The 25,388-nt window shown below is 36.7% G+C and overlaps 1 protein-coding gene across 7 annotated transcripts in view; it reads right to left on the reverse strand.

Moving 5' to 3' along the window:
- Positions 1-25,388, reverse strand: part of LOC106092126 (uncharacterized) — a 152,726-nt gene that overhangs the window by 68,990 nt on the left and 58,348 nt on the right. For all 7 annotated transcript variants that reach the window (XM_013258896.2, XM_013258895.2, XM_013258893.2 and 4 more), the window contains one exon: positions 4,429-5,689. In XM_013258896.2, coding sequence (XP_013114350.1) covers positions 4,429-5,124 — 696 coding nt within the window. In that variant the 5' untranslated portion in view covers positions 5,125-5,689. The remainder of the gene's footprint in view (positions 1-4,428; positions 5,690-25,388) is intronic.

Below are 25,388 nucleotides of genomic sequence, written 5' to 3' on the forward strand. Positions count from 1 at the left end.
AATGCTGCTGTACTCATGACTGCGAACATCACATTTACTACACTCTCCCATACACACACACACACACACACTCGATGCCACAGTGTCAACAAAACTTGAATGAAATAAAAGCAAAACATTCGTTTGCTGCCCCTCCTTTACCTCTCAACCCTACAAAAACATACTCTTTCACAAATCAATGGAATTTCCTACCTGGCCTCACTCACACTCTTCTGAAGCACCTGTTTGGTTGTTTGTAAAAAAGTGGAGAATTTTTGGTATTTTGTGTTTTTACCATATGTACTAACCGGTAACCTAATGTCATTCGTTGTCTTGAAGCGTATTAATTTTTCTCTCCCGCATTTATTATTTTTATTGATTACAAATCCATATCTTTTAATTACAGTTGAAAGTTTTTAACAAAAATGACTAATTCATTTAATCTTGGGGATTTCTTTATTATGGTAATATAATTCCGGGCAAAGATAACCTTACTATGAGTATGTATTTGGTAGTGAATGTCACCATAACAACGTACAGAGATGATCTTCACCTTGTTTCTTTAAAACAGATGGCAACGTTGAATTTAAATGATGGCGCATATGTCGCGGCTTTAATGAATAAACACAATGATGTCGACTGTCGTTAACATGGTAAAATCGTAAAAAAAATTTAATTATGTAAAATTGATTAATGATAATTAACCATTATCGCCGCTTGGATTAATAAACACAATGATGTCGGCTGTCGCTTATATGGTAAAAGCGTAAAATATTCTAATTATGTCGATAACTTAACATTTGTAGAATTAACAAAACTGATTATGATAAGTGGAGATAATGGTAGTAGGTATTAACAAGTGGTCAATTTTTAAACAAAATTAATTTTTTTTTGGGATTTCAAAATTGAAGAATTACAAACGATTCTCCTCACAGAGATTTTGAAAACAATATCAAGGGCAGTAAGTCCATAGTAGAAATTTTATATATTCAGAAAATTGGAGGGAAGGGCCAAGTTTCTTCAAAAAATAGTGATTGGCCAACAATAATGGATTCCAAGTTTGTCTTTAAAACTAGGAGCAAAGGCAAATGGATCATTAAGTCACCTCAGCTGGAAATCGTCACCGCATGCAAATTTTATCCAAATTTTGCACCGTACTTAACACAGCTATTGGAAGTCATAGGAGAACACTATGTGCAAAATTTTAGTAAAATCGGACGAAATTTGTGGCTTCAAGGGGCTCAAGAAGTCAAATCGGGAGATCGGTTTATATGGGAGCTATATTAGGTTATAGACCGATTTGAACCGTACCTGGCACTGTTGTTGGAGGTCAGAACAGAATACTACATGCGAAATTTCAGCCAAATCGGACAAAATTTGTGCCTTCCAGGAGCTCAAGAAGTCAAACCGGGAGATCGGTTTATATGGGAGCTATATCAGGTTATATACCGATTTGGAACGTACTTAGCACAGTTGTTAAAAGTCATAACAGAACATCACATACAAAATTTCAGCCAAAATTGCGGCTTCCAGGGTCTCAAGAAGTCAAAACGGGACAGCGGCTTACATGGGAGCTATATCCAAATCCGAACCAATATGGCCCATTTGCAAGCCCCAACGACCTACACAATATAAAGTATCTGTGCAAAATTTCAAGCGGTTAACTTTACGTGTTCGACCGCTATCGTGATTTCGACAGGCGGACGGAGGGATATGGCTAGATCGAATCAGAATGTCGAGACGATCCAGAATATATATACTTTATGGAGTCGCAGATCATTATTTCGAGGTGTTACAAACGGAATGACTAGGTTAGTATATCCCTATCCTATGGTGGTGGGTATAAAAATGGTATGGCAGCCATGTAAAAACTTTTTCCCAAAGAGATGTCGCTCTGCGGAAGGCCGTTAGGACTCGGCTTTATAAAGGAGGCCCCTTCTTAGAGCTTAAACTTGATTCGGACACCAATCATTGATATTTGAGAAGTTTTCCTCTATTCCTTTGCAAGTCACCTCATCTGCTCTCTAGCATTAAGAACAACTAATTGCTACAGCGCCATCTACGAAATCACCTAGCGCAACATCCAGGAGTTTCACCACAATGAATTCACATTATATGGCAACGACACAGATGTTTGAACATCGAATAACTCCTCTATGTGGAAAATTCAGTGGTAAAAAACCGCACTAACATTTCCAGAATTTTGAGAAAAAGTCCTGTGAAATGCTTTAAATAGTGAAAAATGAATGATGTTTGAGGAAAATCGATTAAATTAGGACCAAAGGACATGGTGTCCGTTATGTTGCAAGAGGAATGAATCTTGTGCCATACGTCTCTTTGAGTTGATATTTAGAAGCTACGCTTGGCTGGACTACATGAAGACTGGATGGCAAGCTAAGGTCGTTTCAATTTTAAAATCGGGGAATCGTAGCCGCTCTCTTATCAAGGACTAATCAGCCTCACATCCTTTGTCTTGAAGACCCTAGAGAAATACTTGACACGGTCAAGTACTACTCCACCCTTAATTGGTATACAGCTGTCAGCATGCTTCCAATTAATTCCCTTTATTGATTGTCCTGACATTGCCCTTCATGATATAATTGGCTACGTCGAGTGGGATTTGGGGATAGGCGCATTTACCCTGGCAGCCTTTTTGTACTAAGAGGAAGCTTGGTGAACATGACAATTCCCCCTCTCCTGGTTAATTGGGTTGAAACGATGCTGAATAGCCGGGGTTGGGCTTGGAAAAACCCCCGTTGACTGAGCTAGTACTTTTCAATAGAAAACGAAAGGGGTGAAGTTCCTGGAGAAGCGTTAGGCTTTAAGGTTATTGCATACGTGGGTAGGTTAGGTAAGACTGGTAGTCCTGTAGAGACTCACTTATATAATTTTAAGTCCATTGTGATGCCACAGTAGCGACAGACCAAGGCTTCTGGCGGGAATCGAACCCACGTCTCCTGCACTGGCTAAACGTCTCCTACCTACTCGTCTAAACTTACGGATCTCACTTAGGGGATGTTAGGGGCGAATGGACTTGGCATAAGCCCCAGTAAGACTGAGACAGTACTATCACCTGGAAACGAAACTGGACGATTTCAAGACCCTTCCCTGGAAGGAGCTGAGTTGCCGAAGATGCGAAAGGTTAAAAATCGTTGCCTGCGCGGCCATTTTTTTTCTAAGAAACGTCGTCATGGTAAGTGGCCGTTTTTTACTACTACGGATCTCGATTAGGGCGTGTCAAGGGCCAATGGACTCCAGTAAGACAGAGTTCGTACTATCACCTGGAAACAAAAGCTGGTACGGAATAGTTGTGTGCACCACACAGGCTGGAACATTAAGGTCCGATCAGTGTGGTGTTCATTGCCGTCACCAGAAGTTTAGCTGCGAGCTACCGGGCCCGTCCACAGGTTGCTGATTGTGGAATGCTCCATACGGAGTGCTGCAATGGCAGTCGCGGACAATCAGCGGTATCGAGCGGAGGCTCAGTGAGAGGCCGCTCGGCACGTCGATATAACAAGGCGGGTTTTTGGCGTCTGAAATAACCAACGGCCACCCTGTTCCCGGAACGGGCTTGCTCACCTACAGGAACGTGGCGAGGATTGCCACCTGTCGTGACGAGTAGGAGTTGGAGGTCTACCACCTTTAGTGTCACTGCATTTGCATAAATGTGAGAAGATGCAGGGTTATTGGGGACCACCTCTTTCCGTGACTTGACTCCCTCCAAGCACTTAGCTTAGGCATTGGTTTTCTCTTCCCTTTTTCATCGAAAAGCCGCAGGGTTTGAGGCCTGGAATTGCAATGTTACTTTCGGTGATATGAAAGGCATTTTCAGGCTGATGTTGCACTTAAAATAGGTATTAGCGAAAACAAACGAGTACTTCGAGTGTTCAAAAGAACAATTCATGGGAAAAGTTTGAGATCTGAAATCCATTATGAAACAGGTATTCGCACTACACCAGATCTTTGACAGCTCCTTACATTCAACGACAATTTGTCATTGGAACGAACGAAACGAGTAAGTACTTGGAGTGTTTGAGAAAAAAATTACGATTTTTGTAGAAGTTACAAAAGGACCAACAAAGAAAAGATGTGTGCTCGTTTAGCACTGGTTATGGAACTTATAGCTTATCCGAATTTTCGGATAAAAACAATTGAATAGCTTCCAGTTAGGGGTAAATATGGAGTAATTCGAAGGCATTCATCATTCTAAAGTGATCCAGATACAAGGAATGCAGATTGTCTGAGTTACAATGCAAACTACTACCATCAATCCTTGTGCGTCAAAGCTAATTTCAAACTTAAAACCAATTTTCGAAGTTAACTAAAAGGCTGAAAAGTCTTAACCAAAGTTGATTTCCTAGAAGTTTATGTAACAGAGGTTCTTTTTGTGATAGATTCAAAACTTAAACTAAGGAAAATTTTATCTTTGTTTTTTTCTCATAAACTTACCGCACCGAAATATTTCATTTCTTTACTTCTCATGCGACGGTGTTGCGATAACGTGGGTGTTGTAGAGGCCGCCGAAGCTGTTTCATAGCCTGACGCCGTTAAACCATTGAGAGCAGCCGCTGCAGCAACTGCCGCCGCTGCATGTTGATGATGATGCGGGTGATGATGATGATGATGACCATTTGTTGTGATGCCACTGCTACTGGTGCTGCTGCCATTGTTGTTTAGACTAGCATTGTTTGAGCCCGAGGCTCCATTGAGGCCACTTACTCCTACCCCTCCACCTCCTCCGCCACCCCCCGAGCCCACTCCCCCACCAGCTATGCCAGCCATTGCACTCGCACTACCACCCCCGGCCTCCATAAAATCGAAACGTTTAAAGGCATACCATTTGGAGGGATTGGGCTGTATACCTTGATACAGTTTCACCAACATTTTATGTTTCTCTCTTCGATACTGGGTAAGCAGGACATTCATTTTGCGCTCGACTTCAGCCTTGCTGCAGCCAAAACGTTCAGCGATTTCTGACCATGCACGAAAACGGCACAGTTTGTCTTTGTACTTGGGATCGGCACGATTCCACAATTCCGTATGTGATCGATATTGTTCGATAAGCTCGAGAGCATCATCATTGGTCCATTCCATGATTTTGGCATGCATCAGGCTGTTGCGCAATGCTGCAGGATTGAAATTCATTAGAGAGTCCTAGAGAGATTTTTGTTTAAGTAGGAAAGAAGGGTGGGGAGTATCAAAGTGATTATGATGAGAGTAGAGAGTATTGAGACCGTAAAAGCTGTGGGAAAGTTGAAGTAGGCTTGAGTTAGGCTCTTAGGTTTATGTTGCTGCTTCCCCAGTGGTAAGGACCTTTTTCTTCCGGACGATATGTGATGATATGATGTTTTCTTCTGCTTACTCAATTTATAATTGGTTTGTTTTTCTCTTCTTCTTCTTATGGAATCCTAGTCTTTGCTGTTTTTATGACTTGAGAAATTTCTTAGTCCTCTGCCTCCAAGGATTTTTTTATGTTTTTTTTTTTGTCTATCAAGGAATGTTTTCAAGATATATGCTGCAATCGTTTTGTGATATTTTTATTACACCTATCGATATATGCAGCATAGTGACTATTTTGCAGTTGCGGAAATGTCTTTTTACTTTTGAAATTGGCAAAATTTCTCATTTGGAAATTTTTTTGCTAGTGTTTTATGGTTGACTCTGCAAAAACTCTTGGCGCTCAAGTTTTGCTTGTGGACATCATGCTGAACTGAAAGTAGAAGAGTATATAACAAATATTAATTATGTAGAAAGTAGTAAAGTTATGAGAAACAAAGCTTTGCCATTAAAGGTCACACCTTCCATTATTTAAAAAAAATTTTGAATGATACAATCGGATATTGCCTGACTGCAGATCGTAGGGTTCTCTGTTTCTACTACCACTCGAAATACAAAAAAATTGCTGTTGTTAATAGAATTGACCGGAACCCCGATTTCGTCAAGCTCCAACCAGACTCATCAGTAGGATCTGCCGCCTTTGTGGCGATTTCGTCAGGCTTCAACCAGACTCATCAGTAGGATCTGTCATAAAGGTGAGTTGTGAATACTCCAAATTTATGTGGCCCAATCCGCACTTGAAGGGATGTACCGCTTTAATGTCGCTGGCTAGAATAGATGTCTCAGTCCGTCATGACTGGTTACTGTCTGTTCGGAAAACATCCTGGCAGAATGAAGGTTGTAAGAAACGACTTAAGCAGAAGCTGTGAGGACGTCGAGGAAGAATAGACTGTAGAACAACTGTTGTGTGTGTGTGTCTGTTTCGCACTGGCAGTCGAAAAGAGCTCCAATTTAGGTTCTCATTTCTTTGAGAACTAGTCTGATTCTGCAAGTTGTTTAGCTTTTTAAAGCGATCTGAATGGTTCAGGGGTACGAACTGGAAGGCATCTTCCTTCTTATATTCCTCTGGTATCACAATAGACGATACTTCCTGAGTGAGTTTGAATGGAAGATTGCCACATAAACCTAATCATACCTTACCAGGCAGTCCGGGAGCAGAGCCACCTCTCGACAGGCAAAAATTACACTATGCAAGACAACGATGCCACCCTTCTTATTATATGGTTCCGAGGGAGTACTTGGAGTGTTTGTAAGAACAATTTTTTCGTACAATAATGGACCCATTTGAATTGGCGAAGAATATCGACATTGCCATAGCCAAAAGGTAATTTTTTCCCAATGAATAAAAAAACCCTCCGAAGAAGTGCTCTGAAAATAAACCTGATGGCACACGCAGAGGGGGAAGACCAAAACATCAATGGAAAGACCAGGTGGAGAAAGACAGATCTAAACTACATATCAAGAAAATCGAAGGAGTGTAGAAGAAGATCGAGGCGCTTGGAAATCTATTCCGAGTCCAGAAATTTCAAAATTTTATTGTTTGGAAAATTTTGCAAGATTTTATTTTTGAATAAAGTTTTATCTAACTTTATTTCGATAGTAATATTTTCAAAAATTGTTTTCTATAGAAAATATTGTGCAACATTTATCCTGATAGAAACTTTGGTAACATTTTTCTTATAAATAAATTTTTAAACTTTTAAATAAAAAATTTTATCAAAAAAAAGTTACAATTTAAAAATATATATGACACTCGTGTTCTTCTCTAAAATACCTGCCTATTTGGCGGTGTTTTTGGGGAATGGGGCGGCCACTGAGTGACTTGGCCCTGAAAACATATATCACAGTCGTGTTCTATTCTAAACTACACCCCTAGTTGGGCGGTGTTATGTGGGTGGGAAGGTGCCAAAGACACTTTCTCCCTAATGTTCATGCTCTACTCCTAAAAGACTTTTCATTTGAGCCCCATATTGATATGATAAATTTGTCCTCTTCTTTGGGGTGTGTTTTGGTGAAGGGGCGGCCCCCAAACTCTTGGTCCCATATTTTGACATGAGATTCGTATTGTGTTCTAAATTACCTGTTATTTGAGTCCCATATTGCCGTGGTCAATAAATACAGGGTGGCTGATGAATATTGCTACAATGATGAATATTGCTACATTTTTTTTTCGGTGTATGGAATACATTTTTCTTTTATTCATGTTAAATTAAATTATTAAATTAATTATTAAATTATTATTAATTAAATTAATTAATTAATTAATTAAATTAATTATTAAATTATTATTATTAAATAGAAAAAAAGTTATTACATTTTTTTTTGGTAGCGGCTTTCATCAGCCACCCTGTATGTCCGATTTAGGGGTGTTTTGGGGGCTGGGATAGAGCCCCCACCCCAAATACTTGGTCCCACAACTGGATATCGGATTCCTTTTCTACTCTTAAATACCTTTAGTGTAGTCTACATTGCCTGGAATATGGACATTGTATGAAGAATAACACAGTGTCCATAGCCGCCACATGACCAAAGAGAAAGCTGCCTTAACCTCACGGCAGTGGTCGCAGCAATTTGTCTAGCCACAATGTCCATAGGCGCATTAAATTCAGTGCATCAGATGGTGTCGTCCTCAGTGCGGCTGTAATGCACAAGCAAGCCATCCTTTGGATCCAGTTGAGTATGGAGCAGCTGGTGGACTTTTGAAGCGCCCTCTACCAGACCACAACACCATATAGCATTATAGTATATAGTAATAGTATTGCAGTATATACCCAATACATAGCACGTGGTCTAAGCCCCCAACTTTTGCCAATGGCTCTCTTGCAGGTGTATACAGGGCCAGAGTTGCCTTTCTTGCCATTTACAAAAGTTGAATTTGAAAAGGGCAAGGAAACAATTTTTATATCAGATTTGTACTCCACTTTTAAATACCTTTCATTTGATTCCCATGTTGCCCAAAGCGGTAAACGTGTCCTGTGGGGTGGGGAACCCCGCCGACACTAAAGGTGCATTTTTATGTCAAGTTCCTACTCTACTCTTTAATAATTTTCATTTGATATCCATATTGTCCAAAGCGGTAAAAGTGTCCTGTTGGGTGGTGTTTCTGTGGTTGGGGGACCTCGCCGATAGTTATGGTGTCGTTTTAGTGGCAAGTTCACACTCTACTCTTAAATACCTTTTAATTGATACCCATATTGCCCCATTCGGTTAACGTGCCCGTTCGGGTGGGTTTTGGGATGGGTCGTCCCCCCAGGTTATTTGACCCCAAAATTTTATACCAATTTGTGTTTTTTTGGGGTGCCATAAGATGGCATATGATAGTTCGTTTAAATCGGTGCACCAATTCTCGAGATCTGGGGTTTTTGAAAATTGTGGTAAGGGAAAGGGTCACCCTTGTTACATTTTATATTTATAGAAAATTTTGTCAAAATTTTATTTTTAATGAAAATTTTTTCAAAATTTTATTTTTATAGAAAATTTTGTCAAAATTTTATTTTTATATAAGATTTTGTCAAAATTTAATTTTTATAGAAAATTTTGTCAAAATTTAATTTTTATAAAAAATTTTATCAAATTTTCTGTTTTATAGAAAATTTTGTCAAAATTTTATTTTTAATGAAAATGTTTTCAAAATTTTTTTTTATAGAAAATTTTGTCAAAATTTTATTTTTATAGAAAATTTTGTCAAAATTTTATTTTTATAGAAAATTTTTTCAAAATTTTATTTTTATAGAAAATTTTGTCAAAATTTTATTTTTATAGAAAATTTTGTCAAAATTTCCGTTTTAAAGAAAATTTTGTCAAAATTTTATTTTTATAGAAAATTTTGTCAAAATTTTATTTTTATAGAAAATTTTGTCAAAATTTGATTTTTATAGAAAATTTTGTCAAAATTTTATTTTTATAGAAGATTTTGTCAAAAATTTATTTTTATAAAAAATTTGTCAATTTTTTTTTGAAAATTTTATAAAAAAATATATAGAACATTTTGTCAAAATTTTATTTTTATAGAAAATTTTGTCAAAATTTTATTTTTAATGAAAATTTTTTCAAAATTTTATTTTTATAGAAAATTTAGTCAAAATTTTATTTTTATATAAGATTTTGTCAAAATTTTATTTTTATAGAAAATTTTGTCAAAATTTTAATTTTATAGAAAATTTTTGTCAAAATTTTATTTTTATAGAAAATTTTGTCAAAATTTTATTTTTATAGAAAATTTTGTCAAAATTTTAATTTTATAAATTTTGTCAAAATTTTATTTTTATATAAGATTTTGTCAAAATTTAATTTTTTTAGAAAATTTTGTCAAAATTTAATTTTTTTAGAAAATTTTGTCAAAATTTAATTTTTATAGTTTTATAGAAAATTTTATCAAAATTTCTGTTTTATAGAAAATTTTGTCAAAACTTTATTTTTATAGAAAATTTTTTCCAAATTTTATTTTCATAGAAAATTTTTTCAAAATTTTATTTTTATAGAAAATTTTGTCAAAATTTTATTTTTATAGATTTTATAAAAACTTTATTTTTATAGAAAGTTTTGTCAAAATTTAATTTTTATAGAAAATTTTGTGAAAATTTAATTTTTATAGAAAATTTTATTTTTATAAAAAAATCTGTCAAATTTTATTTTTATAGTAAATTTTATCAAAATTTTTGTTTTATAGAAAATTTTGTAAAAATTTTATTTTTATAGAAAATTTTGTCAAAATTTTATTTTTATGGAAAATTTTGTCAATTTTATTTTTGAAGAAAATTTTGTCAAAATTTTAGTTTTATAGAAAACAACTTTGTCAGATTTTATTTCTATGGAAAAGTTTTTCCAAATTTACTTTTTATTCAATTCTTTTTCTAAATTTTATTTGTATAAAAAAAAGTTGTAAGATTTTATTTTTGTACAAATTATTGTCAAAATTCTGTTTCTTTCTTTCTTTCGTTCTTACAAATGTCTTAAACTCACGAAATTCCTTTCTTATTGACGGAAGTGATCGAAAAAATTATCTCTTATTATATTTTGTCAAAATTTAATTTTTATAGAAAATTTTGTCAAAAATTTTTTTTTATAGAAAATTTTGTCAAAATTTTATTTTTATAGAAAATTTTGTCAAAATTTTATTTTTATAGAAAATTTTGTAAAAATTTTATTTTTATAGAAAATTTTGTCAAAATTTTATTTTTGTAGAAAATTGTTTTTATTTTTTTTTAAATTTTGTCAATTTTATTTTTGAAGAAAATTTTGTCAAAATTTTAGATTTATAGAAAACAACTTTGTCAGATTTTATTTTTATGAACATTTTCAAAATTTTCTTTTTATTAAATTTCTTTTCTAAATTTTATTAGTATAAAAAAAAAGTTTTAAGATTTTATTTTTGTACAAATTATTGTCAAAATACTGTTTCTTTCTTTCGTTCTTACAAATGTCTTAAACTCATGAAATTCCTTTTTTTTTTGACGGAAGTGATCGAAAAAATTATCTCTTAATGACATATTTTAATTAAAATGATAAAACATTATGTTTATTTATAAATAAATAATATAAATAAATGTTTATAAATACCACAAAGTAGCTGCTTTCATGCTAAGTGACATGCAACACGTGCCACCAATCAAATTTTATAATTTGGAGGCGAACATTAACGCACCAACCAATTGCACACACACACACACTTTAGAAGTTGACTCAATGCGTAGTGCATACATACACACTTCCACATAGCTGGGATTTCAGACCACCAAATTGCCAAACTAAATTATTTTTCACGAAGAAGCCAAAACTAACTATAATAGTTTTGCTTGAAAATTTATAAAAAAAACATGGATTATCTTGCCCATAACACTTTGAAATAATTTCGCCACCCCCAAACAGATTTAAACTCTGAACCACATTTTCTCCCTATATTGCGGATTTTCAAATAAAATTTTTAGTTTGGATAAAATCTTTATGGAAATTTAAATTTCTATTGTTTTTTTTTATAAAACTTTATAAAATAAAGTACAACTACCTCTTGGATAGAAAATGAGTTGGATCTCTAAGCTTTACTTACATTCCATGGCTAAAAAAAGTTCGTAGTTGATTATTTCGCCGGTATTTTAACAATTTGCTGAAATTTCAATGACTTAAAAATAGTAATGGGCTCTAATCAGTTTTTGTTTTGTTTGCTATTTTTAAACGCAAATGCAAAAACAAACGTCGGCAAAAAAAAAAAAAACACTCACACACATACACACCCCATACACATGCACACACGGCAAAACGAAAAATACGCCGTGGAGATAAATCAAGTCATTGAACGTGGTGGAGTGTTGTTTGTTTGTTTGCATTATTTGGCTTATTTGGGGGGAATTTTTGGTGTGGTCGTCACTTTGTTTGTCCATGTTTTTGTTGATTGTATTGCTGGCTGTTTTTGTTGTTTTTTTTTTTTTTATTTTGCATTTTATTATATTTATTCGAAATTTTATCATTTTTTTGCTGGAGTTGTTGTTTTCTATTTAATTTTTGCTAATAGGTCACACATTAACAAGAAATTTTATAAGATTGTGATGGTGAACACACACAAAAAAAATGTGATGGGTACCACAGAGAGAGCATAGTTTTAGTTAAAAAAAATACAACGCGCCATATATGTTCAAAACTATCACCTTGAAGAGAGTTAAGATAGAGCCACTCAGCTTTAGCCATTTTAGTACGTTCAACGACCCTTTGGAAACTGTTATACAAAACATGATAATACCTTTGGTTTTCTAGATTAAAACTAAAAAACTGTAACGCTAGTAGAAAAACTTTTCAGTTTTGAGGGGTCTAAAGTAAAGCCTAAGAAAGGTCAATACGTTAAAAAGCGATATATTATGGAGTTGGCAAAGTTCGCCACAGGAAAAAAATAATCTGCAATCATAAAGAGCAGTCCAAAACAGTTTTTGGGACGTATGCTCCTCAATATAATAATGTAGGTATAACACATTGCCTTGGTACAACATCAATTCTCTTTAAGAAAATTGCTCAAGAAATTTTGTAAGAATATTCTTATGGAAAAATTTTCAAAAATTTCATTTGTATAGAAAATACTGTTAAAAATTCATTGCCGTAGAAAATTTTGTTAATATTTTGGTAATTAAAAAATTTTATTTTTATAGAAAATTTAGTCAAAATTTAATTTTTATAGAAAATTTAGTCAAAATTTAATTTTTATAGAAAATTTTGTCAAAATTTAATTTTTATAGAAAATGTTTTCGAAATTTTATTTTTATAGACAACTATCTGGACAGGGCCCGCTCCGCTGGGCCCTCTTTAACTCTCAAATACCTATTTAGGGTGGGGACACTTTGCCCTGAATGTGGATATCGTGCTACTGTAGCCTATGTCCGCTTATGACGCTGAACGCTTGCGTTCGAAACCTGGCGATACTTCGGACAAAATTTAAAGCGGTGGTTATCCCCTCTTAATGCTGGCAACATTTGCGAGGTACCATACCATGCGCGGTCATGTAAAAAATTCTGCCAAAGAGGTGTCGCACTGCGGCACACCGTACGGACTCGGCTATAAAAAAAGGCCCCTTATCGTTGATAAACCCAACTTGAATCGGAAAGCGCTCATTGACGTATGAAAAGTTTGCCCCTGCTCGGTTCCTGGGCAAATTTTTATTCTACTACCAAATGCCTTTCTTTTAAGCCCCATATTACTGTATTGGTAAATATTTCGGGTTTAGGGGGTATTTCGAGGGTGGTCACTTGGCCATCAAAATAAATATAAGATTCGTGCTCTACTTTCAGAAAAATTTCGTATGAGTCCCATAATGGCATGATCGGTAAATAAGTTGTGTTTGAAGGTGGGGTAGACCCCGGGGTCTTTGTCCCGAAAATGAATATAAATTTCCACCCCAAACAGCTTTTATATAATAGGGAGGGTGTTTTGGGGTGGGGCGGCTCCCTAAACACATGGCTCTATATTGTCGTGATTGGCCTATATATCCATTTGGCGGGTTTTGTTTTTTTTTTTTTTTTTGTGATTGTTAGAGTGCAAAAAAATTTCGAACTAATCGCATTACCAATCTCCGAGAAATTGAAATTTGAAATTAGGGTAATGAGAAGTTCTTTTTTGGGGGGGAGACATTTCGACTCAAATTCATGTTCACTCCCAAAGCCCTTTACTTTGAACACCATTTTGTCATGGTCGGCAAGTATGAACCGTTGGGAGGGTGTTCTGGGGCTGGGGAGGCCACCGGCACTTTGCCCTGAAAATAGATATCAAATTTGTTCTTTACTCCCAAATATCGTTGATTTGAGCTCCATATTGCTAAAGTCGGGAAAAAGTTCAGTTTAAGGGGTGATTTAGGGCGTACCCCCAAAATTGGATATCAAATTCGTTTTCTACTCTCAAATACCCTTCATTTGAGTCCCATATTGACATAATGGGTCAATTAATCTATTCGACGTATTTTTAGGAGGAGAAGAGCCAGCTTAACTTGAACGCAAATGTTATTGTCATATTTTTAATCTACTCCCAAATATCTTTCATTTTAATCCTATATAGCCATGGTCAGCTGATATGCCCATTTGGGGGTATTTGGGGGTGAGGCGACCTCATATTACTTGGTCCTAATTTTTTATGACATATGTATTTGTAATCTACTGCCAGTATCTGGCATTTGAGTCCCATATTGATAGGAACGTCAAATATTTCTGTTTAGATGAGTTTTTGGGTTGGGACGGCCCGCTGGATACTAGGAAAGTTTAATATGATATTCCTTTTCTAGTCTCCAATACCTGTCATTTGATACCCATATTGTGCCCATCAGTCCTCTTTTGGTTTTGAGTGGCGTTTTTGGTCTAGGGTAGAGGGTCAGCCATCATCCTATATCTAAAAATTATATAACCTGTTTCCTTTTTTGATTCTACGGAACAGGCAAACAAACCGAGTCTCATATAGTCATGATGGATCATATGCCCATTTTGGGGAGTTTTTAAGGGGTGGGGTGACCCCCTGCACTTCGATCTGATTTTGTATGACAGATTCGTAATCTACTCCCGAATACCTTTCATTTAAGCCCCATAACGATATGGACGACCAATTTGTCTGTTTTTAGACATTTTGGGGTTAGGGCGACTTCCTGGGACTTGGACACAATTTTTAATACCATATTCGTATTCTACTCTTCAATGCCTTTTATTTGATATCCATATTGTCTTTATCGCTCCACATGTGATTTTGGGTGGTATTTTTGGAGTAACGGGGAGGGTCCGGCCCCTTCCGATATCAAAAAATTATAAAGCATATTTCTTCTTCCTGACCATATTCGTAATCTACTCACGAATACCTTTCATTTGAGTCCCATCTTGTCATGATCGTCAAATAAACCTATTTTAAGGGGTTTTGGGCTGGGGCGGCCCCCCCATTTACTTGGGCCCAACTTTTATTATGAAATTCGTACTCTTCTCTTGAATACCTTTCATTTGAATTCCATATTGTCTCGATCGCTCCACTTTTATTTTTGGATAGTACTTTTGGGGTAAGGGGGAGGATCCGCCCCCCTCCCGATATAAAAAAAATTATAAAGCATATTTCTTCTTCCTGACCATATTCGTAATCTACTTCGGAATACCTTTCATTTAAGTCCCATATAGTCATGATCGTCAAATAAACCTATTTTAAGGGGTTTTGGGCTGGGGCGGCCCCCAGGTACTTGGAGGCAACTTTTATTATGAAATTCGTGCTCTACTCTGGAATACCTTTCCTTTGAATCCCCTATTGTCCCGATCGCTCCACTTTTATTTTTGTGTAGTACTTTTTGGGGTAAGGGGGAGGGTCCGCCCCCCTCCCGATATCAAAGAATTATATAGCATATGTTTCCTTCCAGACCAACCAACACAATCTGTGAAATTTTCAAGGTAATCGGTTCAGCCGTTTTTGAGTCTATACGGAACAAACAAACAAACACAAATTGAATTTTATATATAAGAGTGGGTCAACATTTTTTCCTTATAGAAATTTTGTCAAAATTTTATTTTCATAGAAAATTTGTCAAAATTTTATTTTCATAGAAAATTTGTTTTTTACAGCAATTTTCAAAATTTAATTTTTTATAAACAAATATGTCAAATTTTTATTTTTATAGAAAAATTTCTCAATTTTTATTTTTATAGAAAATTTTCTCAAAATTTGAGTTTTATTGAAAATTTTGTTAAAATTTTATTTTTATAGAAAATTTTGTCCAAATTTTATTTTTCTTGAAAATTTTGTCAAAACTTTACTTAAAAAAAAAAAAAATTTTTTAACTATATTTTTGTAGAAACTAGCCGAACCCGGCACGCTCCGCTGCGCCTTTTTCTACATTATATGGAACAAAATTATCCTTTGAATATTTATAAGGAATGGGAATGGCAGCTCTCTAGACAGTCTTTACCGAAAGTTGATATCAGATTCGTGCTCTACTCCCAAAGACTTTTCATTTGAGCCACATATTGCTATGATCGGTAAATTTACCTCTTTTTGTTGTTTTGGGGGGAGGGGCGCCTCCCCAAACACTTGGTTCCACATTTGGTTGTCAGATTCGTATTCTACTCTCAAATACCATTTATGTGGGCCCCATATTGCCATGATCAGTAAAGAAGTCCTGTTTGGGGGGTGTTTTGCGATAGGGGTTGACCCCCAGAAACTTGGTCCCATATTTTGACATTAGACTCGCAAATACCATTCAGTTGAGTCCCTTATTGCTATGGTCGGTAAATATGTCCGATTTAGGGGTGTTTTGGGGGTTGGGGTGGTCCTCCAAACAAACACTTGGTCCGACAATTGGATATCAGATACGTTTTCCACTCTAAATACCTTTCATTTGAGTCCCATATTGTCGTGATTAGTCTATATATACAATTTGTAGGTTTTGGGAGTGGGGCGGCCCCCCTAGGTACCCCAACTCAAATTTGGATACCTAATTTTTGTTTTTAGGTTACTTTAAGAAAGCACACAAAATTTCGCTAAAATCGCACCACTCATCTCCTAGATCTGGCGTTTCTGAGAAAATTAGGGTAAGGGGGAGGGTCCGCCCCCCTTCAGATATCAAAAAATGTAGTACCCTATTTTCACCACGGAACCACCTGTGTAAATTTCAAGAAAATCGGTTCAGCCGTATTTGAGTCTATGCGGAACAGACAAATAAACACAAATTGTTTTTTATATATAAGAAGAAGAAGACTAGATGGATAGGGCCCGCTCCACTGCGCCTTCTTTTAGTTTATCTGGCACCATATTGTCCCTTTCGGTCTTTTTGGTTTTTTGTGGTTGGGGGCGAAGGCGCAAACTTGGAATAACATTTTTAGATCAAATAAATACTCTTTAATATTTTTCACTTGACACCCCAATTGTCCCAATCGACAAACATATCCGTTTGGGTGGGCATTAGGGAGGGGCGTTCCCCCAAACTTTTTGAAAGTTTTATACCAATTTCGTTTGGTTACCATTAGCGTGCAAACCAAATTTCGTTTAAATCGGTGCAATCATCACCAAGATCTGGAGTTTTTTAAAATTGGCGTAGGGGGAGAGTCCGCTCGCCCTTCGGATTCTGTGGCGAACCATATCACCGCATCACATCCACAGTAGTGGCGGAGGATACTACTCACTACTGAATTTTCCATTAAGGAACAGGGGATACTTCTCTCATACCAATGAGAGCAGCCCGATTAAGGTCTATTTCTTTTCCGAGCCTTCAGAATATATATATATTTCGGATCGACGAAAAATTCTAAGGCGATTTAACGATGTCCGTGTGTCTGCCTGAAATTGAGAATTGAGTTAAAATTTTGCATAGACATGTAATTCTTCTATACACATGTTACGTTCTTAAATGGGCCAATTCGAGCTGAATTTGGATATAGCCGCCATATAGACCGATTTGTGGTACTAAGGGCCCCTATATTCAAACCGAATATGACCCATATCGGAATCTATATACATATCGATATGCCGGTTCAGGGTCTTAAGACTGTAACTGGCGTATTTATTATCCGATTTCGATAAAATTGGAAACAGTGAGTTGTTTTAAGCCTCCCCACATCGGACACAAATATGGTTCAGATCAGGCTATATTAGATATAGCTTCCATATAGACCGATGTGCCGATTGAGGGTCTGAAACCTATAAAAGCCGCAATTATTATTCGATTTTGCTGAAACTTGAAATAGTGAGTTGATTAAAGTCTACCGATATTCGACTTAAATATGGTTCAGATCGGTCTATATTCAGATATATCTGCCATATACAGCGATCTACCGATACAGGGTCTTGAGCCCGTAAAAACCGCAGTCATTATCCGATTTTGCTGAAACTTAAAATAGTGAGTTGATTAAAGTCTACTGATATGCGACTCGAATATGGTCCAGATCGGTATATATTTAGATATAGCTACCATATAGAGCGATCTGCCGACTAAGGGTCTTGAGCCCATAAAAGTCGCAATTATTATTCGATTTCGATAAATTATGAAATAGTTAGTTTTTTTTTAAACCTCCCAACATCCGACACAAATATGGTTCAGATCGGACTATATTTAAATATAGCTGCAGTATAGACCGATCTGCGATTTGCGATCTTAAGCCCATAAAAGCCGCAATTATTATCCGATTTAGCTGAAATTTGAAATAGTGAGTTGATTAAAGCCTACCGATATGCGACCCAAATATACCTCAGATCGGTCTATATTCAGATATAGCTGCCATATAGAGTGATCTGCCGATTAAGGGTCTTGAGCCCATAAAAGTCGTAGTTATTATCCGATTTTGCTGTAACTTGAAACAGTGAGTTTTCTCAAGCCTACGGGTATCCAACTCAAATATGGTTCAGTTCGGTCTTTATTCAGATATATCTGCCATATAGACCGATCTTCCGATTAAGGGTCTTGAGCCCATAAAAACCGCAATTATCATGCGATTTCACTGAAAGTTGACACAGTGACTCATATTAAGCTTCCCGTCATCCGACCAGCATATGGTCTAGATCAGACTATATTTAGAAAAAGCTACCATATAGACCAATCTTTCAATTCGTGGTCTTAATCGCATAAAAAGCGGATCTGTTGCCCGATTTTGCTAAAACTGTGAACTGTATAAGAGTTCTCGGGACCGGGAGTATCAAATATGATCCACACCAGCCTCCATTTGCATATTGCTATGGATGTGGTAGTGAAGTTGTTATAAAATAGAATGATTAATTTATCCATAGTGGTGGGTATCCAGGGTATTCAGCATTGCCAAACTTAACAGGTTTTTACTTGTTTTGGTTTTATTTTATTTGGTTTATTTTTTTATATTCTATTGGGTTGCCCAAAAAGTAATTGCGTATTTTTTAAAAGAAAGAAAATGCATTTTTAAACTTAGAATGAACTTTAATCAAATATACTTTTTATACCCTCCACCATAAGATGGGGGTATACCAATTTCGTCATTCTGTTTGTAACTACTCGAAATATTCGTCTGAGACCCCATAAAGTATATATATTCTTGATCGTCGCGACATTTTATGTCGATCTAGCCATGTCCGTCCGTCTGTCCGTCCGTCCGTCCGTCCGTCCGTCTGTCTGTCGAAAGCACGCTAACTTCCGAAGGAGTAAAGCTTGCCGCTTGAAATTTTGCACAAATACTTCTTATTAGTGTAGGTCGGTTGGTATTGTAAATGGGCCATATCGGTCCATGTTTTGATATAGCTGCCATATAAACCGATCTTGGGTCTTGACTTCTTGAGCCTCTAGAGTGCGCAATTCTTATCCGATTGGGATGAAATTTTGCACGACGTGTTTTGCTATGATATCCAACAACTGTGCCAAGTATAGTTCAAATCGGTTAATAACCTGATATAGCTGCCATATAAACCGATCTTGGGTCTTGACTTCTTGAGCCTCTAGCGTGCGCAATTCTTACCCGATCAGAATGAAATTTTGCACGACGTGTTTTGTTATGATATCCAACAACTGTGCCAAGTATGGTTCAAATCGGTCTATAACCTGATATAGCTGCCATATAAATCGATCTTGGGTCTTGACTTCTTGAGCCTGTAGAGTGCGCAATTCTTATCCGATTGGAATGAAATTTTGCACGACGTGTTTTGTTATTATATCCAACAACTGCGCCAAGTATGGTTCAAATCGGTCTATAACCTGATATAGCTGCCATATAAATCGATCTTGGGTCTTGACTTCTTGAGCCTCTAGAGTGCGCAATTCTTATCCGATTGGAATGAAATTTTGCACGACGTGTTTTGTTATTATATCCAACAAGTGTGCCAAGTATGGTTCAAATCGGTATATAACCTCATATAGCTGCCATATAAACCGATCTTGGGTCTTGACTTCTTGAGCCTCTAGAGGGCACAATTCTTATCCGATTTGAATGAAATTTTGAATAACGTATTTTATTTTTACTTTCAACAACTGTGTCAAATAAGGTTCAAATCGGTTCATAACCTGATATAGCTGCCATATAAACCGATCTGGGATCTTGACTTCTTGACCCCTAGAGGTCGCAATTATTATCCGATATGCCTGAAATTTTGTACGACGGATCCTCTCATGACCATCAACAAACGTGTTTATTATGGTCTGAATCGGTCTATAGCCCGATACAGATCCCATATAAATCGTTCTCTCTATTTTACTTCGTGAGCCCCAATGGGCGCAATTCTTATACGAATTGGCTGAAATTTTACACAGGTCTCCAACATATAATTTAATTGTGGTCCGAACCGGACCATATCTTGATATCGTTTTAATAGCAGAGCAACTCTTTTCTTATATCCTTTTTTGCCTCAGAAGAGATGCCGGAAAAAGGACTCGACAAATGCGATCCATAATGGAGGGTATATAAGATTCGGCCCGGCCGAACTTAGCACGCTTTTACTTGTTTTATATTTTTTTCTAAAGCAAGCTAAAAGTAACAGCTGATAACTGTCAGAAGAAAGAATGCAATTACAGAGTCACAAGCTGCGAAAAAATTTGTCAACGCCGACTATACGAAAAATCCGCAATTACTTTTTGGACAACCCAAAAACTCATAACAAATAGAGAAGCAAACAAATTTTTAGCAAGCAACCTGCTGGTCTGAAATTGCAATGATTTTGCTATAACAGCAGACTTACTGTTATATGTCTTATGCAAAAATATACAGAAGTAGAAGGTTCTTTGGTCCCTCAAGGAGTGTTTATGGATGGGACTAATGGGAAAGATTTCTAAAGAAGCTTTGTCGGAACTCTGTAAAAACTTGCATCATTCCTTTGCAGACTTTCTATGGATAAAATCTGCGAATATTTAGCATTAACACACATTATCGATTCCACAACGACATATAATACAAGTTATCCAAAATAAATGTTTTTATATAAAAATATAAAAAAAAAAAAACTATTTTTTAGTTTTCTTAATCTACCCCCAAAAAAAACCCATTTGAATAAAATGGCAAAACATCAAAGACTGACTAAATATGGCCGACTACTGCGAAAACTACGTCAATAGAAAACAAAGCCACTGTGAACTGGCATGCCAAATTTGCATTTGTAGTCACTCTAGAGCCACTCTTTGTTGTTGTGGCCCCCTTAAAAACAGAACGTAACAAAACATAACAAAATTCCTAATAGCGTTGTGATAAATACATTTTATATCCTCTTTAGCGATGTCTTCTCGTCTCAACTTTCATTTTTGCACGAGCATATTTCGAGTTGGGTCAATAACTGATTCAAAAACAGCAAAAACAAAAACAACAAAATACCAAAACACATCACATATGATGATTAACATATTAAAAATATACAACAAATTTTTATAAATAACATAAAAACACCCAAAATTAAAACGTTTATAAATATGTAGGTATTTTCGCAACAAAAAAAAAAACCAAAAAAAAACTCAAGCAAAATTCCAACATTACCACCTAAAATAAATAAAACGGTCGCTGACACCATCCGAGAAGATATTTTGCAAATTTGCAAAGAAGTTTGACTCTTTGTGTGTGGATTGTTCGATGTTTTTCTGTATCAGCTTTCCCAATGTTAAAAAAAATCGTAAAAATATTGCTTACACTAAAAAATAAAGCAGCGTTGAATATCTACTAGACAACGAATATCTATCCTGTTTAGAGGGACAATTTTAAGGATATAATTAAAAACACTAAGAGCCACTCAAAAACGAAGTAAACGCGGACGTTTTTCTCATTTCGCTTTTCAAAAAAAAATATCGGTATCCCGGAATAGGTACAGGGGCAAACTTCTCACATATCAATGAATTCAGTCCGATTCAAGTTTAAGCTCAATGATTAGGGGTCTCCTTTTTATAGCCGAGTCCGAACGGCATACCGCATTGCCTCACCTTTTTGGAGAGAAGTTTTGCATGGCATAGTACCTCACAAATGTCGCCAGCATTAGGAGGGGAAGACCACCGTTGACAATTTTTTCTGATGGTCTCGCCAGGATTTGAACCCTGGCGTTCAGCGTCATAGGCGGACATGCTAACCTCTGCGCTACGGTGGCCTCTATTCCTTAGTGGAATGTTCATGGGCAAAATTTGCAAAAAATTGCATTTGCATCCCGGAATAGGTACTACCTATTACGCAAGAATTTATAAGCCTTTCAGAAGTAGACTCAAAATCGATTCCATAGATCCAACCGCTGCGGTGGTGGCATCAGACCAAGATCAGATGTGGGTGCCTTGGCTGTAGTCGATAGTTAAGCTTCAAGTACACACCGGATGAACCATAAATGTGCAGTTCGTCTCCAGCCTTTAAGTAAAGGTGGTGTTTCCGACTCGGATTCAAACAGCGACAGTGTCAATGAAACATTTATCGCATCTGAATCCAGAAATGAGGTTACCGGAATCACGGCAGCAGTGTGCGAAGGCTTTGCTAACCCCACAAGAAGACCAAGAAAGCAATCCTGGGCATGACGAAGGAGACTGAGGAGTATGCGCCGGTAGCGCACTCGGGCGAATGTACAGGATGCTGGTAGGGATAGAACTGACATTCACATTGAAAAAATGCTTGTCCTAATTTTAAAGATTCGCGCCGAAGATAGCAGACTTAATATAAGGATGATACATTTCCCAATTTTGTAAGAAAACATTCCCATTGGTGAGAATTATTTTCCTTCATATTAAGGATTTTTAATTTTAAATGATAGGTAAATAAATCCTTAACTTTGCGTCTGGTGGATGTTTAAGACAAACATCTAAGATTAAGGTCAAAATATCGTTGGAAGTTAGGAAATTTACCTTGGGACAAGTCAATAGTGAACTGTAGTTAAAGACGCAAATAGCAAATGGGAGCATTTGTAAATGTTTAGTTTTTTAAGGTTAAGAAACTGAGTTTAAACAAGTTACAGCGGGCTAAGTTCGGCCGGGCCGAATCAGAGGAACCCACCACCATGGATTCTGCTAAAAATTTATACAAAATAAATCCAGTTTTTATTCCACATGCCAAACTATGTCAAATTAGCAAAACTTGAAGCTTTTAGGAAACGAACAAGGATGGTCCAGAGACCGGTTTACGTGGTTATAGATTGATTTGGACCGTATTTGACACAGTTGTTCGAAGTTGCAACAGAACACCACACGCAAAATTTCAGCCAAATCGGACGAAAATTGCGGCTTGTAAGGTCACAAGTAGTCAAATCGGGAGATCGGTTTATATGGGAGCTATATCAGGTTATAGGCCGATTTGGACCGTACTTGGCACAGTTGTTGAAAGTCATAACGGAACACTACATGCAAAATTTCAGCCAAATCGGACAATAAGTGCGGCTTGTAAGGACTCAAGAAGTCAAATCAGGAGAACGGTTTATATGGGAGCTATATCAGGTTATAGGCCGATTTGGGCCGTATTTGACACAGTTGTTGGAAGTCACAACAGAACACCACACGCAAAATTTCAGCCAAATCGGACGAAAATTGCGGCTTGGAAGGTCACAAGTAGTCAAATCGGGAGATCGGTTTATATGGGAGCTATATCAGGTTATTGGCCGATTTGGACCAAACTTGGCACAGTTGTTGAAAGTCATAACAAAACACTACATGCAAAATTTCAGCCAAATCGGACAATAAATGGGGCTTCTAGGGGCTCAAGAAGTCAAATCGGGATATCGGTTTATATGGAAGCTATATCAGGTTATAGACCGATTTGGACCGTACTTAGCACAATTGTTGAAAGTCATAACAGAACACTACACGCAAAATTTCAGCCAAAACGGACGAAAATTGCGGCTTGTAAGGTCACATGTAGTCAAATCGGGAGATCGATTTATATGGGAGCTATATCAGGTTATAGACCGATTTGGACCGTACTTAGCACAGTGGTTGAAAGTCATAACAGAACACTACACGCAAAATTTCAGCCAAATCGGACAATAAATGCGGCTTCTAGGGGCTCAAGAAGTCAAATCGGGAGATCGGTTTATATAGGAGCTATATTCAAATCTTAATCGATATGACCCATTTGCAATCCCCAACGACCTACATCAATATTAAGTATCTATGCAAAATTTCAAGCGACTAGCTTTACGCATTCGACCGCTATCGTGATTTCGACAGACGGACGGACGGACATGGCTATATCGACTCAGGACATATATACTTTATGGGGTCTGACGAATATTTCGAGGTGTTACATACGGAACGACTTTTCCCGGTATCCCTTGTTAGGCCAACAAAGGAGAAAAAATAATTGCTATGCTATTGGAGCTATATCAAGTTATGGTCCGATTCGGACCACAATCGAATTGTATGTTGGAGACCATAGTAGAAGCCATTTTGTAAAATTTCAGTCAATTCGAATAAGAATTGCCCCCTTTAGGGACTCAAGAAGTAAAATAGAGAGATCGGTTTATATGGCAGCTGTATCCGGCTATAGACCGATTCAGACCATATTTGACACGTATGTTGAAGGTCATGGAAGAAGCCGTTGTACAAAATTTCAGCTAAATAAGCCCTCTAGAACCTCAAGAAGTCAAGATCCCCAGATCGGTTTATATGGCAGCTATGTCAGGTTATGGACCGATTTGAACCATATTTGGTTCAACAGTTGTTGGAAGTCATAAAAAAACACGTCATGCAAAATTTCAGGCTAATCGGATAAGAATAGCGCCCTCTACAGGCTCACGAAGTCAAGACCCCAGATCGGTTTATATGGCAACTATATCATGTTATGTACTGATTTGAGTCATACTGAGCACAGTCGCTGGAAGCCATAACATAACACCCCATGCAAAATTTCAGCTAAATCGGATAAGAATTGCGACCTCTAGTGGCTCAAGAAGTTAAGATCCAAGATCGGTTTATATGGCAGCTTCATCAAAACATGGACCAATAGGGCCCATTAACAATCCCAAACGACCTACATTAAAAAAAAGTATTTGTGCAAAATTTCAAGCAGCTAGCTTTACTACTTCCAAAGTTAACGTGTTTTCGACAGACAGACGGATGGACGGACATAGCTCGATTGACTTACAATGCCATGACGATCAAGAATATGGGGTCTTAGACTAATATTTCGAGGAATTACAAACAGATTGTCGAAATTAGTATACCACCCAACCTATGATGCGATGAAAATTTAAGCAGTGCTACCGGATGCACTTCATTCCACCACATCATCGGTCCCAAGTGGAGGATCTAGTTAACGAGCGGATTATCGAACATGGGTGTAACTCTGAAGAGGGTCCACCCATACAAATTATGAGCTGCGAGTATAGAGGGACATCTTGATGCTGAGTTTTGCGTCTGCAGAATGTATTGCAAACGCAAATTTACCCATGAACATTCCATTAAGAATTGGGCCAAACTTCTCACAAATCAATGAGTGCTGTCCGATTCCCTGAAATTTGAAATAATGATTTGTTTTAAGCCTCCCGACATCCGACCCAAATTTGAGTCAGATCAGACTATATAGAAATAGCAGTCATATAGACCGATCTTCCAATTTTGGGTCTTAATCCTTAAAAAAGCAAATTTGATGTCTGAAAACGATTCGGCTGAAATTTTGCACGTAGCATTTTGTTTTCACTTCCAACGAGTGTGCCAAAAACAGTCCATAACTTGATATATCCGCCATATA

Source organism: Stomoxys calcitrans, chromosome 3, assembly GCF_963082655.1.
Source record: "Stomoxys calcitrans chromosome 3, idStoCalc2.1, whole genome shotgun sequence".
NCBI classification, from domain to species: Eukaryota; Metazoa; Arthropoda; class Insecta; order Diptera; family Muscidae; genus Stomoxys; species Stomoxys calcitrans.